A 20,766-nucleotide genomic window follows, 5' to 3' on the forward strand; every position below is an offset into this window, starting at 1 on the left:
TAGTAGTAGTAGTAGTAGTAGTAGTAGTAGTAGTAGTAGTAGTAGTAGTAGTAGTAGTAGTAGTAGTAGTAGTAGTAGTAGTAGTAGTAGTAGTAGTAGTAGTAGTAGTAGTAGTAGTAGTAGTAGTAGTAGTAGTAGTAGTAGTAGTAGTAGTAGTAGTAGTAGTAGTAGTAGTAGTACTAATAATAATAATAATAAAGAAATAGAAGAAGAAGAAGAAGATGAGAACTTTGAGATGGAATATTAATGTAACGATTAAACAATGATAATAACAAATGTCAAGGTTAGAGGTTCCACTAATGGTATATCAAACAAGTATAGTATAAACTCTTATTATTGAATTGGAAACCACACACAAAGGAGGTTCCAATCAGATTATATATTGTTAACATGATTACATTAGTCATCTTATTCAATTAATGCTAATACTTGTAAATCTCGTCAAGCATTCATGATTATAACTTATGTTAACAATAAATCAAGTTCCTTTCATAGCTCAGGTGTCGGTTATACCATACATTATGGGCTATGAAAGTGCCAAGCATTTGTTGTACCAAGTGTTATATAACATAAATCAAGATTAGTCATTTAACAAGCAAAGTATTAAAGAGTGAACAAGATAACAAATATAAAACATGTTAGTATCAAACATTAAAGTTCATATTAAGTTTACATTATACTTATTCTTACACCATTAGTGTAACCTTTTCACCTTGACATAATTAACTTAGCTAGACATAATGAAAGAAAGCAAAATAGATAAACAAAATAAGAACATAAAAGTTAACTAAGTAAAGGAAAGGAAATGAAAGGCATAAACTTAATATTAATGAAAACAAAGCATAAAAAATACAAAGAGAGAAAGGAAGAGCATGATCTTGATCTGGAAACCAAGATGCCTAAATTCATGGCAAATGCCTCCTTTTATAGGCCAAAATTAGGAACTATTGATTTGATGACTAATTGATAAGTGGGTGGCCAACTTTTGACTTGGTGACAATCTTTATCTTCTCTTGTCTGCCCAAAACGTCATTGATAACGTCAAAATTGGAGCCAGTTGCAAACATGAAAGTTGTAGGCAATTGTCTCAGCTTTCTTGTGTAAAAACTTCAGCTCATTTGGACTTCTAGAACTCTAGATATGGCCAAAATACCGAACAGTGCTCGGGCTGGAAGACAGATTCGGGCTTCTTTGTTGTTGCTACAATTTGGACTTGATAATGGCCTTTTTAGATCTTGGGCTCCATATGAAAGTTGTAGGCCTATGTCTTACCTTTCCATCCATATAAATTTGACCTAAATCTGAGATATATAGCTCTAGATATGACCCAATTACCGAACAGTGTTCCGGTTTGGATTGCACCGACATCTCTTTTCTAAGTTTGGCCATCTCTTTATCCTTGCAATTTAAGTTCTTCAAGTCATCAATCAATCCTTTCATTTATGTGATAGATCTGCATTAAAAATAGACATTTACCATAAATTATAGGTATCTTATATTATTAGATACATTATTATAAAACATATTTTAGTTAAGGAGTTATTGATATTTGAAGTGCAAAATGATGATATAAAACCATGATAAAAATGCACTTTTAAGTACTAATCACTAGGCTTTTCATTGAAACTTCATGACGTAAGTAAGGGTAGATTGGGCCCTTCTTGTACATGGATTAAATATACTAGGAACTCCCCTTGATGCTCTAAATGATCTCCAAGTTTAGCCTTGTTTGAATCTTGCACAACTAATATAGATCTCTTGATCATGTGTTCAAACAACTCACAACAAAGATGATACAACTCCCTAAAAACCAAGTAAATGAAGTTTGATAGGAATGTGACACTATGAAAAATTGTTTCAAGGTGCCATTACTATTTGAATAAGAAACCTGACATGACTAAAAGATTGTTGTCTTCTCTTAAGTATAGGAGTGTCAAAGTAATAAATAACCCGGCAAGACCAGGGTTGAACCACGAGGAGGTTAATTGTACAAATTATAAATAACAACAACGACAACAAGAATAATAATAATAATAATAATAATAATAATAATAATAATAATAATAATAGTAACAATATAAGAATACTAATAATAACAGTAATAATAATAATACTAGTAGTAAAATAATAATAGAAGAAGAAAAAAAAGAAGTTCATGAGAATTTTGAGATGGAAGATCAATATGAGGATTAAACAATGATAAAAGAACAAATGTTAATGTTAGAGGATCTACTAATGGCATTTCAAACAAGTATAGTACAAAGGAAATTCCAATTAGATTATAATCTGATTACATGTGTTTAAATAGTCCTTTGGAAACTACACACAAAGGAGATTCCAATTAGATTATAAGTTGTCAACATGATTACATTAGTTATTTTATTCGAATAACGATAATACTTGTAAATATTAGTACTTAAAAATGTATTTTTATCAAGGTTTTATATCATCATTTTGCATTTGAAGTATCAATAACTCCTTAACTAAAGCATGTTTTATAATATCAAGTCTGATACCATAAGATACCTTTAATTTATAGTAAATGTTCATCCTAAATGTAGACTTATTATCACATACATAAAATGATTGATTAATAAGTTGAAGTACTGAAATTGAAAGGACAAAGAGAGGGTGAAACTTAGAAAAAAAATTCTAGTTTAGTCCAAACTGGAACACTATTCGGTAAATGGATCATAAATGGAGATATAGAACTTGGATTTAGGTTTGCTTTATATGGATGGAAAGCTAAGACATATGCCTAAAACTTTCATAGAAAGGCAAGACTCAATTCTACTATTTGGAAATTCAAATCTTAGTAACAACAAAGAAGTTTGAATCTGTCCTACAGCCCAGACACTATAAGAAAATAAACATTGTCACCAAGTCAAGATGTGGTCACCCACTCAATAATTAGTCATCAAATCAATAGTTCCTTATTTTAGCATATGAAAGGAGGCATTTGTCGTCTTTAGACATCTTGGTTTTCAGATCAAGATCATGCTCTTTATTTCTTTCTTTATATTTTTGTAATGTTTCAGTTTTATTTCATGTTATATTTTCCTTAATCTCTTGTCTCTTGTTTATACTTTTTATTTCCTTTACTATACTTATGTTCTTAGTTGTTTATTTATGTTTCTCTTCTTCATTATGTTTAGCTAAGTTTATTATATCAAGGTGAAAAGGTTACACTAATAGTGTAAGAATAAGTATAATGTAAACTCAATATAGACCTTAATGTTTGATACTAACATGTTTTGTTTTTGTTATCTTCTTCACTCTTAATACTTTGTTTGTTAAATGGTTCATCTTTATTTATGTTATATAACACTTGGTACAACAAACACTTGACTCCTTTATAGCCCAAACGTATGGTATAACCTACAACTGTGCTTTGAAAGGAACTTGATTTGTTGTTAACATAAATTATAATCATGAATACTTGATAAAATTTACAAGTATTAGCATTATTAGAATAAGATAACTAATGTAATCAAGTTAACCATTTATAATTCTATTGGAACCTCCTTTTGTGTGGTTTCCAATTGAATAACAAGATTTTATGCTATATTTATTTGAAATATCATTAGTGGATCCTCTAACCTTGACAATTACTTTTATCATAAACTAACCTTTATATTAATATCACATCTCAAAGCTCTTTTTATTACTATTACTATTACTATTACTATTACTATTACTATTACTATTATTATTATTACTATTATTATTAATAATATCATTATTGTTGTTGTTGTTGCTGTCGTCTTATTGTTATTAATAATTTATAGAGTTAACCTCCTTGTGGTTTGACCCCGGTCTTGTTGGGCTATTTATTACTTTAACACTCCTGCACTTAGGAGAAGACATCAATCTTTTGATCGTGTCACCCTACCCAAAAAATATCAATTCATGAATGACAAGTATAAGAAAGACACTATAATGTCAGTTATATCTTGATAAATCAATTCATTATTTGTCCCAACATAGAAAATGATGTGAACCTTTTGAACATGCGGTCAAACAACCCATAAACAAAGACACCAATTCGCACAAAGCCAAGTAAATTAGGTTTTATAGGAGTATGACAGAAATATAACTTGTACGACATCAGCAATATTAAAACATAAAAACCCTCACCCAACGAATATTGATTCACAAACGAAAAGTGTAAGGATGATGCCACGAAGTCAACTGTTCTTCAATAAGTTGTTTTTCAATTCTTTAGAGAACCAAGGAAGGGAAAGTATCTCACCAAAACACACAACGTGCAACAAACAAAAAGTTTTATTAATTTGAATTGTCTAACCTTACATGTCTGGTTATGCTTTTATTTATACTGATTTTAGACTGAAACAAACTCTAATGGACCTTTTATGTGGACATATATGATGTCCATTTACAATTAAACCCAAAAATATGATAGGAAATAATAATAATAATAATAAATCTGAATTTAATTTCCTAAATATGATAGGAAATAATATAAATAAACCCTAAAATAAGAAGAAAATAATAATATTAATAATAAATCCGAATTTATTTTTCTAAATATGATAGGATCAGATTCAGATTTGTTGCCTTTTAAAATCTTATATAAGTTAAGAGAATCAAATATGAAGTTGCCTCCTCTTTAATTTCCTTATTTACACAGCATTCTTAGCTAACTAGAAAAATAATTTAATCATAAATTCCTATTATAATAAGGATAGAATAATTGTTTCCAAAAACCATAAGGATTCCACATTAATATAGAGGTCATACCACACATGAAAACTATGTTGTTGCCCATTAAATATCCTTGCAATACTAGGAAATTCCCCAAACTAGCTATCACATCCTTGTAGAAAAAGAATCCTTGCAAAATAAGAAGTCCACAAATCAAAAGAAAGTAAATAAAAAAAAATTCATACAACCTCTGTTGATGATACGAACCTCGTAATCATGTGGTCCTACAACCCACATGCAAAGACATCAATTCTTGAAAAGCTAAGTAGATCAGGTTTGATAGGAGTGTGATACAAGGATAACATATATATAGGCACCACTACTATTAGAAACGGAGACCCCCACCAAATGAACATTGATTCATGAACGAGAAGTATAAGGATGATGCCACAAAAACAGTTGTTCTTCGATAAGTCATTTTTCTATTCTTTAGAAAACCATGGAAGGGAGATTATCTCACCAATACACACACACACACAAAAAGTGCAGCAAACAAGACGTTTACTTAATTTGAATTGTCTAACCTTACATGTTTGGTTATGCCTTTATTTATATTGACTCTAGACATAAATAAACCCTAATGGACCTCCCTTAAATGGACTTATATGAAACTCACTTATAATTAACCCAAATAAGTAATAATAACCTAAATACCAAAAAGAAAATAAAAAAAATAAAAAAATTACCATTCTAAATATGGACTTTGCTGTTGTTTGAGTCATTTTCATCACTTTTGCACTTGTTTGTTTTCGATGAGTTCTAGTCCAAACAAAAGTTAGATTTGTAATTTCTAATCTAAATCAATGTTCTTCCTATTATAAACTCTATTCTTGTTGTGTCTTTGTATTCTTTGATTTTTTCTATTATGTCATGATGCAAACCTCATGATCACATGGTCATGCATATATTTGACAATCAAGATTGAGATCTGATCCCGAAAAGCTGAAATAGATTTGATAGGAGTGTGACAATAGAAACCTGCCTCAAGACACCAACACTATTGGAATGACGTCACGAAGCCAATTGATCTTTAATAAGTTAGATTTAGTTTGTTCAATAACTAAAGAATGTAAGAATCACTATCACGTTAAAACTAAAGAATTCAAAAGTAATATTCATCAATGGCTACTGAAATTTTGATTACATATGTTTAAATAGTCCTTGAAAAATTAACTTTAATGGACCCCTTATATCTTTTTTTTTTTGGTAAGTTGATGTATATATTAAAGGAAAACGATACAAAGATTATAAAGGGCATACCCCAGATTTACAATGAGAACAGAAACGTAAAACAATAGATGGCTACATGCTAGCCACCGAACTGAAAACTCAAGATCTAACTTGATTCGATAGGGAAACTAATACAACCAGCTAAATATCAAATGAAGAATCTATATTACGTTACCCTCCAGGCTCGTTGGATTCTTTTATTTTCATTTGTTGGTAGAACGTTCCTCATCAAATCCAGCTTATCACAGATGATACATTCAATTTGATGAAAGACCAAATTTTGAGTTCTAGATATTCCAGCAAAGGTCCTTGCATTCCTTTCTTGCCAGATATGATAAACTGTAGCTGCAAAACTGAGTTTACGAGAAAAATTGACGAAACTTTTGCCATGCCAAGTGACACTGGCCCATCAAATCCATTCATCCCATCCTTTTGTCATTCTTGGAATGTTGCATCTGTCACAAACATCCCACCAGATCGCTTTAGTATAGGAGCATTCAAAGAACAAGTGGTTGTGATCTTCGTTGTTGCGGAGACAGAGTGAGCATCTATTGGGACCATGTATACCAAATCGATGAAGTCTATCTTGAGTTGTGAGTTTCTGTTGGACAGCCACCCAAAGAAGAAACAAATGTCTTGGAACATCATTCTTGAACCACACAATGTCATGCCATTCGACCATCGTATGATGAAATCTTAGTTGTTCCCAAGCTATTTTGATCGAGAATCTGTGATTTGGTGAAGACCCCTTATATCCCTTATAAAGACTTATATGAGGTCCACTAAAAAATGACCCAAAAACCTGAAATTGAAAAGTTATAACCTTATCCAAACAAGCCTTGGATCCTAACTGAAAACAAAGTATTAATAAAGCCTAAATATGTAAGAAAATAATAAAAATAACTAATCTATCATTAAATATCACCAACCCTTTTTTCCTTGTGTAGTTAGGATGAGTGAGTCCTTATAAGAAAAGGATTATGAAACATTAATGAATCCTTGCCACACTTAAAGATTATATTACAGCTCATTAAAGATCCTTGTGGAACTAGGAAATTCCCAAAACAAGCTTTCATATTAATACGATTCAAGCAAGGTCAAATTCAAATTTTGATGTAAAATGTGCAATTATCCAGTTTTATGAAAACAGTCATGGATAGAGCTGAAATTTTAGGTGGAGTTTCCTGACATGTTTTCGTACCTTGGGTTAAAATTTCAGGTCAATTGAAGTTTGGGAAGACATTTCAATACGGGTCAACAGAGGCTGTATGAATTTTGTTATTTATTTCCTTTTGACTTGTGGACTTTCTATCTGGCTAGGATTCTTTTTCTAAAAGGATGTGGCAGCTTATTTTGAAAATATACTAATTCTACAAAGATCTTTAATGGGCTGCAACATAGTTTCCAAGTGTGGCAAGGATTTATAATTATTTCAGAATCCTTTTCTTACAAGAATTCCTTATTTATCCTAGCTACAAAAGGAAATATGACTTCAGAATAAATTCTACCTTCAAATCAGATTTCCTAGTCTATTTGGGACTTCTTAGTGCAAATCTGATTGTAGCATATTTAGGATGATAATTTTTGGATTTTTATTATTTTTATAATTTTCTTCTTAGTTTTTGTGTTATTATTACTTATTTGGGTCAATTGTAAGTGGGTTTCATATAAGTCCACCTAAGAGGGGTCCATTAGGGTTTCTTTAAGTCTAGAGTCAGTATAAATAAAGGCATAACCAAACATGTAAGGAAGACAATTCAGATTAATAAAACTTCTTGTTTGCCGCACTTTGTGTGTGTTGATGAGATAATTTCCCTTCCTTGGTTCTCTAAAGAACTAAAAACAACTTATCAAAGAACAATCATCTTCGTGGCATCATCCTTATACTTCTCATTCGCGAATCAATATTCGTTGGGTAGGGGTTTTTAATTTCTAATAATGTTGGTGCCTAGGTACAAGTTATCTTTGTGTCACACTCCTATCAAACTTGATTTACTTGGCTTTCCAGGAATTGGTATCTTTGCTTGTGGGTTGCGTGACCATATGATCACGAGGTTTGCATCACATCATGGTTGTTAAAAACGAGTTTTGACTCGTAAAATTAGCAATTTTACGAGTTAAAATGCATAAAACGTGTAAAATTGGGTTTAAAACTTGAAAACAGGTAAAATCAGTCAAACTTGCATAAAATCAGGTCAACCCGTAAGAAACGTAAAAATCGATTCGATTTCACAATTTCATGTGAAATTTTAAACTTCTGCCCTGTGCTGACTCAGCACCTTTTTTTTACCAATCCCCACCCCACCCGTGACCGACACAAATTGGGATTGTGCAAGTTGAGTAAGGAAGCCAGTACTACAACACTGGAACCGAAGGCTATGGTTCTTCATCTTCCAAGAACTAGACTCTTATTATCTGAAGAAGAAACGATCATCATTTAGAGTAGAGAGAGAGTTGAGGGAGCATGAATTAGACCCAACACCACCATGTTAAGGGGACCTTTGTTGTCTACCTGATGACTTCGATTTTTATGAAAGGATAAAGGATTCACAATCTTTATCTCTCCCCCCCCCCCCTTTCTAAATGCGCAAAAGCAAGAACCATCACAACCAAGAACAAAAAAACTAGGATCTGGTTTGTTTAAAATCTTTCATTTCTTTTGCAATGTTCGTAGTTTAGTAAGAGATGGTGTCTGAAAGCTGCTTTTTTTTTTGGATTTTTTATTGGTTTGTGGTGCTAGATCTGTATGATGAGACTGAAATAGAAGAGGATTTGAAAGCAGAGTATTTGTGTCCGTTTTGCGGTGAGGATTTTGATGTTGTTGGTCTCTTTTGCCACATCGATGAAAAGCATCTTACTGAAGCTAAGAATGGGGTATCATATTCTTATCGAGTTCTATTGATGGATGTAAATTAAAAAGTTTAGTTCTTTAGTGTTAAATTGCTTTTGGTAAAGGGTTTTATGGGGTTTGATTTTAAATGAGATAATTTAGTTAACTCTGTGAGTTTGTCGCCTTGTTTTTGAGGATTTTTTATTTTATCCTAGAGCATATAAATTGGTCACTTTCTTTTTGTAACACAATTAATTACACTTTCCTAGTTTTTTTTTTGTCTACATACTGTTACTGAAATGATACTGGAATTGTTTGTTTTCAGATATATCCAGTTTGTGCTAAAAGGGTGGGGATGAACATTGTTACTCACATTACTTGGCAGCATGGGAACTTTTTTAATATATCCTTTTATCTCAAAACTTGACTCTTAACATTTAACATTTTGGTTCTGGTTTTTTTGCATAATCTGGATTGGTTTACATAACCAAACATACATGTTTATGTAGTTCAAATGTTAATTATATGGAAAAGTGACCTAGGTAATGTTTGTAACTGAAAATCTGTCTAGTGAATCTCTAGGCTCATGGGAAACTTTCAACATTAAAGGGGTGCTTAGGAATCTCCTATCTTGTTAGTTATCGGTTAACAATGTCCAAACTATTAGTTTGTATCGACTTTTCTGTTGAAGTTCCTTGACTAGAGATTACGTGCAGCGTAAGAGGAGACTGCGGAGGGGGGGAGCTAACTCTGCATTTTCTATACTAAGAAAAGAGTTGCGAGAAGGAAGTTTACAATCCCTTCTTGGTGGATCTTTGTGCTTTGTTTTGTCCTCCAATATAGAACTTGATCCATTGCTTTCACCTTTCATATTTGTTGTCATAGATTTGCAGAATTGGAAAACTTAAAACTAAGGTTCAACTTCTTGTGGTATGATATTTGTGTTTTCCTTTTCTATCAATCTTTACACTAGTTCAATTTTTTTTATATTTTTATAGTGAAAAGAGTTGTACTGTAACCTAGTTTCCATGGAAATTTCACATGTCCATTTAGGCAAGTCAATTGTTACCTAGATTTGTAACCAAAAAGTTTTTATTAAATTGAGAAATTTAGCTATTGGTTGCATTGTGGTGTTGTTGGCAGCCTCAACATTTATTAAATTTCTTTTCCTTGCACAATTAGCATATCTAATTAATTTGTGTTCAAGTGTATTGAACTGCAGGATATAACATGTATATTTAACATGCATGGCCTTCATTTATTGAACTATGATTTTATGATTTTTAGTTAAAAAAATTTACTTGTGATTTTATAATTTTATGATTCGAGTTAATATTGTATATTCCATGTCGTGTCAAAAAAGCATTTTTGATAACCTTGTATCACATATCTTTGTAAATAGAAAGTTCACGAGTCAAAAGGAAGTAAATAACAAAATTTGTATACCCTGTTCTGATCTATATCGCAAGTCCTTCTCGAAAACCAATTCTTTTGAAACTTTACCATAACATAGATTAATACCTATGGAATTTTCAAGTAAAGTTTCAGCTCAATCCAACAGCTAGATTTGAAGTTATGCTCAATAATGTAAAATTAGATGGTAGAAAATTTTATGCCAAAATCCAAATTTGACCTTACTTGGGTTATATCACAAGGTTGAATTGTATCATGTCATATATTCAACAATGGAGAGGGAATGGAGGTGGATTCTAGCTCAAGGATGTGAAAAACTAAGCCATGGATGAATATTACTTCTGAATTTTTTAGTTTTAATGTGTGAAAGTGATTCTTGCATTCTTCTGCTCTTGAACAAACTGAATCTGACTTATCAAAGATTAACTAGCTTTGTGGCATCATTCTACTCATTCCAATAGTGTTGGTGTCTTAGAGCAGGTTTTCATTATGTCACACTACTATCAGACTTATTTTAGTTTTTTGGGATGAGATTTCAATTTTGATTGTGGGTTGCATAACCACGTGATCACGATGTTTGCATCAATAGGACAGTTGTGTATTTTACATCAGAATCTAAATCTAATTTTTTTTCTTTGCTCAAATCGTATCAGAAAATATGTAAAAACACACAAAACACAAGTTTATTTCATAAATTCATTACTGCTAAAAGTTTCAGCGTACAAAAAACTTATGTCATTATTTAACTTATAACGCTAATGGACCTAAAACTTGTGGGCTAATATTTACCCACTTACAATGAACCCAAAGTATAAAGAAAATAATAAAAATAACAAATCTGACATATTATTAAAGTGGATCCACTAATTAAATAAAATAACCTAAGATAGATTATTTTCTTAGTTTAAGTAATGTCATGAATGAAATTTTTATCCTATAAATATTATAATCTTTATTGCCATCTTTAGATATCCAAAAAGCTAGGAAATCTATTGTTGAAGTTGTCTTTCCTTTAGTTTCATTGTTTGTCTGGTATAATTAATTGTAGGTTTAAAGTATTCTATTTAAACATGGAAATTCTTATTATCTTCCATTAACCTTCCTTGTAGGATTAGGAAACTTCCCAAAATAAGCTAATCAATCTAATATTAAATACCATCGATCCTTGTTTTTTTATGTAGCTATAATGAATAAGGAATCATTATAAGGTCAGGATTTTAAAATATTAATGAATCGTTGCCACACTTGGAAATTATATTTTAGCCCATTAATTTTTTTTATAAAATTTGAAAATTCCTATAACAAGCTGTAACAACCTTATAAGAAAAAGGATCCTTGCCAAATAAAAAGTCCACTACTAAAAAAAAAGTAAATAACAAAATTCATACACCTATTTTGACATATATTGCAAGGCTTTCTTCAGCCCTAATTAACCTAAAATCTTACCCTAATATAGAACAATATGCTAGGAAACTCAGGGTAATTTGCATCCCAATCCAATGGTCTGATTAAGAATTATGATTGTTACTATAAAACTAGATATTAGATAGAATTATGCTAAAATTCAAATTTTCTTGTTCAATCATTTCTAGCATCATAGCATTCCCTTTCTCTTCAAAATGATCTGTCCTTGAATCACCAATAGGTATAATGGATGCTTTATAAGCCTCTTGTTTAATCCTTTGGAGTTCTTTTCTTGCCAACACTTGCCTCCAATAATTTTGTATGAAAGTAACAATGATACGATCCAGGCAAGGTCAGATTCGGATTTTGACGTAAAATGTGCAGCTATCCAGTTTTACAACAATAGTCATAATTCTCAATTTGACCGTTGGATCGAGCTAAAATTTTATGTGGAGACTCTTGACATGTTATCCTACCTTGGGTTAAAATTTCAAGTCAATCAGAGTTCGAAAAGACATCTCAATATGGGTCAACAGAGGCTGTATGAATTTTATTATTTACTTCATTTTAACTTGTGTACTTTCTATTTGGTTAGGATTTTTTTCCTAAGAGGACATGACAACTTATTTTGAAAATATACTAATTCTATAATGGGCTACAACATAGTTTTCAAGTGTGGCAAGGATTCATAATTATTTCAAAATCTTTTTCTGACAAGGATTCCTTATTCATCCTAATTATAAAAGGAAAGAAGACTTCATAAAAAATTCTACCTTCAGATCAGATTTCTTAGTTTATTTGGAACTTTTTAATGGTGACAAATCTGATTCTAGCATATTTAGGATGATAATTTTTGGATTTTTATTATTTTTATTATTTTCTTCTTAGTCTTTGGGTTATTATTACTTATTTGGATCAATTATAAATGGGTTGTATATAAGTCCACCTAAGAGGGGTCTATTAGGGTTTCTTTAAGTTTAGAGTCATTTGGATAAAAAGTAATAATAACTATTTACATTAGGGTTTCTTATGTAACAAAGATGAATAATATGGAATTTGTGTAAGAAAAAGATTTTAAAACATTAATGAATCCTTACCGCATTATGAAATTATGTTGCATCCCTATTAAAGATCCTTGTATAACTATGAAATTCATAAAACAAGATGTCACATCCTTGTAGGAAAAAGATTTTTGACAAATAGGAAATCCACAAGTCAAAAGTAAGTAAATAACAAAATTTATATAGTCTATTCTAACCTATATCGCAAGGCTTTCCTAAACCCCAATGGACCTGAAATTGTACCCCAATATAAAACTATATGTAAAAAAAACTTTAAGTTAATTTGTAGCTCCATCTAACAATTAGATTGAAAATTATTATTGTTACTGTAAAACTAGACAATAGGCACAATTACACTAGAAATCAAATTTTCTTGTTCAACCTTTTCTTTGACTGTATCAACAACCAACCTATTCAATGCCTTCACTTTAGATGTTGTGATTGGCCCATTCTAAACAAGTAATGGGTCTTTGATACAACCAAAAGATTGATATCTTCTTTCAAGTGTAGAAGTGTCAAAGTAATAAATAACTCAGCAAGATTGAGGTCAAACCACATGAAGGTTAACTATATAAATTATAAATAATGATGATGATGATGATGATGATGATGATGATGCAAACCTCGTGATTACATGGTCATGCAACCCACATGCAAAAACAACAATTCCTAGAAAGCCAAGTAAATCAGGTTTGATAGGAGTGTGGCACAAAGATAACTTGTACATAGGCACCAGCACTATTGGAAACGGAAAAACTCCCACCCAATGAATATTGATTCGCGAATGAGAAGTATAAGGATTATGCCACGAAGATAATTGTTTTCAGTAAGTCATTTTTCGGTTCTTTAGAGAACCATGGAAGGGAGATTATCTCACCAACACACACACAAAGGGAGGTTATGCCTTTATTTATAGTGACTTTAGACTTAAAGAAACCCTAATGGACCCCCCTTTGGTGGACTTATATATAGCCCATTAACAATTGACCCAAATAAGTAATAATAACCCAAAGACTAAGAAGAAAATAATAAAAATAATAAAAATTCAAAAATTATCATCCTAAATATGCTAGAATCAGATTTGTCATCATTAAGAAGTCCTAAATAGACTAGAAAATCTAATCTGAAGGTAGAATGTATTTTAAAGTTTTCTTTCCTTTTGTAGCTAGGATGAATAAGGAATCCTTATAAGAAAAGGATTCTGAAATAATTATGAATCCTTGCCACACTTGGAAACTATGTTGCAACCCTTTAAACATTCTTGAAGAATTAGTATATTTCCAAAATAAATTGCCACATCCTTTTAGGAAAAGAATCCTAGCTAAATAGGAAGTCCACAAGTCAAAAGGAAGTAAATAAAAAAATTGGTACAACCTCTCTTGACCCGTATTGAGATGCCTTCCCGAACTCTAATTGACTTGAAATTTTAATCCAAGGTAAGAGAAGATGTCAAGAGACTCCACGTAATATTTCAGCTTGATCCAACAATCGAATTGAGAATTATGACTATTGACATAAAATTGGATAGTTGCACATTTTACATCAAAATCCGAATTTGACCTTGTTTGGATTGTATCAAATAATAATAATAATAATAATAAGTTAAAGAGGACTTTGAGATGTAAGATTAATGTGAGCATTAAAAAATAATAAAAACAATATCAAGGTTAGAAGATTCTTAATGGTATTTCAAATAAGTATAATATAAACTCTTTTTATTACTGAACTGACAACCACATACAAAGGAGGTTCCAATTAGATGATTTGTCATTAACAGCTCATTATAAATTATTAACATGATCATATTAATTATCTTATTTAAGTAAGACTAAAATTTTAAATATTGTCTGGAATTTATGATGCTAACTTATAAGTTAACAACAAATAAGGTTCCTTTCATAACACAAGTATAGGTTATACCATGTCGCACATCACCCGCGCGGCATCGGCTGACGATTTTTTTTGTCATGAGTTTTTCTTTGATTGGTTCGTTGGAGTTGCCACCTAGTATTTCATTAAGGGCTACTAGAAAACCCTAATGTACTGGTCTTGTTAGAGATTCGTGGGTAAGGGACTGGTTGTGGTTAGGGAAGGTATTAACACTCCTAATGCACCCTACCTGAGGTAAGCTGCTTCGTGACTTTGATGGGTTAAAAAAGTTTTAATAATTATATTTTTATCGGATATTAGAAATACAATTTACGTGTAAAGTCATAATTCTGGACTGTGAGCCAATCAAAATATTAAATTCTTTTTTTTTCCTTTGTGATTTTATCATAAAAAAAATATAAAAAAAATAAAACAAATACAAACACACACATTCATTTTTACTATATTTTTGTTTCTTTTCTTTTCTTTCTTTCTTTTTTTTTTTTTTTTTTGCTTCCACATTTACAAAATACAAAATACAAAAACTTAAAACTAAACAAATATTACATTAAACAATTTGAAAATTACATAATGACCCAAAACAACTCGGAAGAGTGTCAGGCCGACTTCTGAAGCTGCCAAAATAGTGGCGGCACGTGATAAAGGTGGCAAAAACTGATGGATCGGGAACCTCTTCCTCTTCTCTATCTCCCTATGCCGGCGTTGACCTACAAAACAAACAAAAATACAACAGGCAGTTGATTTTAATTTTGTTCTGTGTTTTTCAATATGTTCTACTCTTCTTCTCTGTTTTAGGTAGATCTGTTCGTTTCTTTTCCTTTCCCAATCTTCTCTGTTTTAGATGGCGGCAAGACCAAGAGGTCACCGGCGAATGGGTTGCTATCGACTGCTTTGCAGCTGCTGGTGTCCGGTTTGGCGGAGATAGAGGAGAACAAAGTGGTCTGATCTTCAACTTCAGTTGGCTTTGCTGCTGCATCCTGCAGCTACTGGAGCTACTGCAGAGATGGGAGAGGTTGCTAGCAGTGTTGAGGTGGAGGAATGGATAGATTGGTGGGTGTCGATGTGGTGGTCGGCTGCTGTATGGAAGGAAATGCTGGAGGCGGCTATTCACGGCGGCTAAGAGGGCGACTATGGGTCTATTGCCGGCTGTTGTGGGGAAGAAGAAAATCAAAAGGGAGGGGCTTTGTGTTGTTGGTTGGAAAAGGAAAAGAGTGAGGGGGGGCTGTAGTCGGGGAGAAGAAGGGCAGAGTTCGGCTGGTTTTGGGTCCAACCCTCTCAAACCGGGGAGGGGGGCGGCTATTTGTTTAGATAGGTTTAGGGTTAGGTTGTTCCCCTTCTTTTTTTTTTTTGTATTTTTCTTTCAAAACTCCCCCCTCTTCTCTTTTAAGGTGTGAACCTATATTTATAGGTAAAATGTTGTTTGTGCCTCCAAATTGGTCTCTTAACTTTTTTTTTATAAATTTTGATTTTTTTTATTTTTTTGAATTTTTCTAAAAATTTATCAAACATGGGTAAAAAAAATGGGTAATAACATACCATACAACCCTATGAAAGTGTCAAGCATTTGTTGTACCAAGTGTTATACAACACAAATCTAAATTAATCATTTAACAAGCATGATATAAATAATTAATAAGATACAAATGATAAAATATGTTAATAGCAAGTTGTTTAGGATATAAGCATTGATATCCATATTGAGTTTATATTATACTTATCCTAACACCATTAGTAAAAAAATTTCACATTGACATAATAAATTTAGCTAAACATAATGAAAAAGATAAATATAAATAAATAAGATAAGAGCATAAATAATATATAAGTTAACAAAGTAAAGAAAATGAAAGGCATAAATAAGAGATTAATGAAAGCAAAACTTAAGCATTACAAAAATATAAAGAGAGCAAGAACATGATCTTGATTTGAAAACCAACATGCCTACATGCATGATAAATACCTTCTTTTATAGGCCAAAATTTAGAACTACTGATTTGATGACTAATTATTGAATAGATAGTCACCTCCTAACTTTGTGACAATCCTTATCTTCTTATTTGCCAAAAACATCATTGCTAATATCAGAATTTGAACATATAGTCTTCATGTAAGTTTTGAAAAATTATCTCAGCTTTTCAACAAAGCAAAATCGATGCATTTGGACTTCTAGAACTTGAGATATAGACTGAACACTGAACAGTGTCTAAGCTGTAGGACAGATTCAAACTTTTCTTTTGATACTAAGATTTATGTACCAAGAAAATATACCTATTGCAGAATTCAGTCTTGGACTACATAAATGTTTTATGCCTATACTTTAGCTTTCTAGTCATATAAACAAAATTGAAATCTAAGATCTCCAACTCCAAATATGACCCAATAACTGAACAGTGTTCCATTTTGGACTGAATTATTATCTTTTTCTAAGCTTAGCCTTTTTTTGTCCTTTCACTTTTAATAATTAATCATATCAATCAGTCCTTTGATTTATGTGATAGGCCTGTATTTAAAATGAATATTTATCATAAATTAAATATATCTCATATTATCAGACTTGAACACACAACTTGTTGAAGCATGTAATACATTTTCTGTTATTTTAGGATGTCCGTTTCTTGCAACTTCTAATGCATTCATTAATTGTAGAAATAGATTGATGAAGCTATCATTTGGAAACATGACATTAGAGATGAATATTTTCAACATTTGCAAGTAACTTGGAGATGATAATAATTTACAGGAAGTAGGTCTTATTTAAGAATCAATTTATGATCAATTTGAATCCACCTTGAGTAAAACTAAGTTTGATCAATCTAAAGAATTGCAAATGATTTATTCTTAGAAAGAAATCATAAATAAGAAAGGTACCAAAAATATAGATGCGGATCTTTTGTCAAGAGTAACAATAGATTTGATATTCGACATCACACCAATCAATAATTACTTTCTTGATAAATCCTTACTTTCTCTTAGATCAATGCATTGGTTTGTTAATTTTATCAATTTTCTTTCTTTAGGAGATTTGCCAGCTCATTGGAGTACCTATGATAAAAGTAAGTTTTTGAGTGAAGTGAAAACTTTTATTGGGATGACCATTACTTATTCAAATATTGTCATTATAAAATATTTTGAAGATGCATTCCTGACAATTAGGTAAGTAGTGTTATTAAATTTTATCATTCGGAGACTTGTGATGGTCATTTCTCATTAAGAAAGACAACTGCAAAAATCTTACAATGTGAATTTTATTGGTCCATCATGTTCAAGGATACACATGCATTTTGTAAAACTTGTGAAAATTGACAAAAAGTTGATATTAGTAAAAACTTTTTGCTTTATAATTCTCGACTCTATTTATTTCCTAAAAAACTAAGATCAAGATGGAGTAGTTCTTTTATTGTGAAACATGTGTATCCATATGAGGTTTGTGACATTATTTGAAAGTTTACTTTGACAATTTTTTGGATGAAAATAACTCTATTGAATTGAGTGATCCTATATAAAAAGATTCATTTTTTTGTTTCTTACATTATTTTATATTTTATTTTGGTGTAACTTTTGTTTTACTAGTCTCTCTCACCCCGATCAAATGGCGGATAACGGTACTCCGTGATTTAAGTTAGTTCTTTTAGTTTCCTATAATAACGGATATCTGTGTATGTATTTGTGCAATTCTTTGCTCTTTCTCACTTCTTTGAATCTCTTCTTCAATTCTCATTTGAAAATAGACACCACTTTTAAAAAATTAAAAAAGTATTTTCCCACTCTGCCTAAGAATGTGATTATAAAAATTTATCATGCTAGATATGCAAGATTGAGGTTATTAATGAATGATGAAATTCCTAAAGATATTCACTAGCTGATTGAAGCAAATGTTCGATTATCAGGTGAGTCCTTCAATTCTTTCATTTCACACATACTTGGAACATGTAAAAGCACTTTTGCAAAGAAATGTCATACAAAACGACTGAAAGTCTGTCATAGATGTGATAGATGGACTTGTAATGTAACATGTCCTTATTTAGAAATGGTATCTGTAAACCGTGAAGATAAAACACAATTTATTAAGGATGACCTGAGTAGGGGTTTTTAGATAATCTTCTATTGACTTTTGAGATTCATCCTAATAGAGATGTGTATCGTGCAATTCATGATTTATGGCTATAATTCCATAAAAAAACATGATCGACTAAGGTCTTGAGAATCTAACTACAAAAGACCCTATTTTCTAGTTGATACGATTCAGCCTTATGATACGAACCAAGCAAGGTCAGATTCGAATTTTGACATAAAAGTTTTTATCGTTCAGTTTTATGCTATTAAGCATAACTTTAAATCCAACTGTTGGGTCGAGCTAGAACTTTGCCAAAAGATTCCAGAGGTGTTTTTCTATGTTGGGGTACATTTTCAAGCAAATCCATAATTAGAAAGGACATGCAATATAGGTCCGAATAGGCTACATGAATTTTATTATTTGCTTTCTTTTGACTTGTGAACTTCCTATTTGACAATGATCCTTTTCCAACAAGGATGTGGAAGCTTGTTTTGGGAAAATCCTAATTCCACAAGAATCTTTATTGAGTTGTAATATGACACGACTAAAGGATTGATGTTTTCTCCCAAGTGCAGAAGTGTCGAAGTAATAAATAACCCGGCAAGACCGAGGTCAAACCATAGGAAGGTTAATTGTATAAATTACAGATAACAATAATACAACAACAATAACAACAACAACAACAACAATAATAACAATAGTAGTAGTAGTAGTAGTAGTAGTAGTACTAATAATAATAGTAATAATAATAAAGAAAAAGAAGGAGAAGAAAAAGAAAAAGATAAGAACTTTGAGATAGAATATTAATGTAAGGATTAAACAATGATAATGACAAATGTCAAGGTTAGAGGTTCCACTAATGGTATGTCAAACAAGTATAACATAAACTCTTATTATTCAATTGAAAACCACACACAAAGGAGGTTCCAATCTGATTATAGATTGTTAACATGATTACATTAGTCATCTTATTCGATTAATGTTAATACTTGTAAATCTCGTCAACTATTCATGATTATAACTTATGTTAACAACAAATCAAGTTCCTTTCATAGCTGAAGTGTCGGTTATACAGTATGAACTATGAAAGTGCCAAGCATTTGTTGTACCAAGTGTTATACAACATAAATCAAGATTAGTCATTTAACAAGCAAAGTCTTAAAAAGTGAACAAGATAAGATAACAAATGCAAAACATGTTAGTATCAAACATTAAAGTCCATATTGAGTTTACATTATACTTATTCTTACACCATTAATGTAACATTTTCACCTTGACATAATAAACTTAGCTAAACATAATGAAAGAAAGAAAATTAAATAAACAAAATAAGAACATAAATAAGATAAGAGTTAACTAAGTAAAGGAAAGGAAATGAAAGGCATAAACTTGATATTAATGAAAGCAAAGGATAAACATTACAAAAAATACAAAGAGAGAAAGCAAGAGCATGATCTTGATCTGAAAACCAAGATGCCTCAATGTATGGCAAATGCCTCCTTTTATAGGCCAAAATTCAGAAATATTGATTTGATGACTAATTGATGAATGGGTGACCAACTCTTGACTTGGTGACAATCCTTATCTTCTCTTGTCTATCTAAAACATAATCAATAACGTCAAAATTAGAGCCACTTGAAAACATGAAAGTTGTAGAAAATTGTCTCAACTTTCTTATGTAAAATAAACTTACCTGGTCTTAAATTTTGTAGCCATGTTTTAGCTTTATCTTTTAACGAAAAAGGAAAAAGCTTTAATCTGATGGTGTTTATGCTACAATTTAAATTATTATATGTGTTACAGACCTCCTCAAATTCCCTTAAATGCAAGTATGGATTTCCAATTCTAAATCATGAAAAGAAGGTAAAAGTTGATGATGTTCATGTTTTGTATTTGTTATCTTGTTCACTCTTTAATACTTTGCTTGTTAAATGACTAATATTGATTTAAGCCAGACATTATTCAACTTTACCTTCTTTTCATGGCTTAGAATTAGAAAATCCATACTTGCATTTAAGGGAATTTGAGGAGGTCTACAACACATATAATGATTCAAATTGTAGCATGAACACCATCAGATTAAAACTTTTTCCTTTTTCATTAAAAGATAAAGCTAAAACATGGCTACAAAATTTGAGACCAAGATCCATTCGTGCTTG

General features: G+C 31.1%; 1 protein-coding gene across 1 annotated transcript in view; it reads left to right on the plus strand.

Moving 5' to 3' along the window:
* The window catches only part of LOC105115934 (protein DEHYDRATION-INDUCED 19 homolog 4-like), a 37,124-nt gene extending 27,220 nt beyond the window's left edge, over nt 1-9,904 (plus strand). Inside the window, exons 2-5 of the mRNA XM_011013021.1 lie at nt 8,493-8,589; nt 8,696-8,829; nt 9,111-9,188; nt 9,496-9,904. Of these exons, the coding sequence (XP_011011323.1) occupies nt 8,493-8,589; nt 8,696-8,829; nt 9,111-9,188; nt 9,496-9,693 (507 nt within the window). The 3' untranslated portion in view covers nt 9,694-9,904. The remainder of the gene's footprint in view (nt 1-8,492; nt 8,590-8,695; nt 8,830-9,110; nt 9,189-9,495) is intronic.
* The last annotated feature ends 10,862 nt before the right edge of the window (nt 9,905-20,766 follow it).

This window comes from Populus euphratica, unplaced genomic scaffold (genome assembly GCF_000495115.2).
Source record: "Populus euphratica unplaced genomic scaffold, PopEup_1.0 scaffold811.1, whole genome shotgun sequence".
NCBI classification, from domain to species: domain Eukaryota; kingdom Viridiplantae; phylum Streptophyta; class Magnoliopsida; order Malpighiales; family Salicaceae; genus Populus; species Populus euphratica.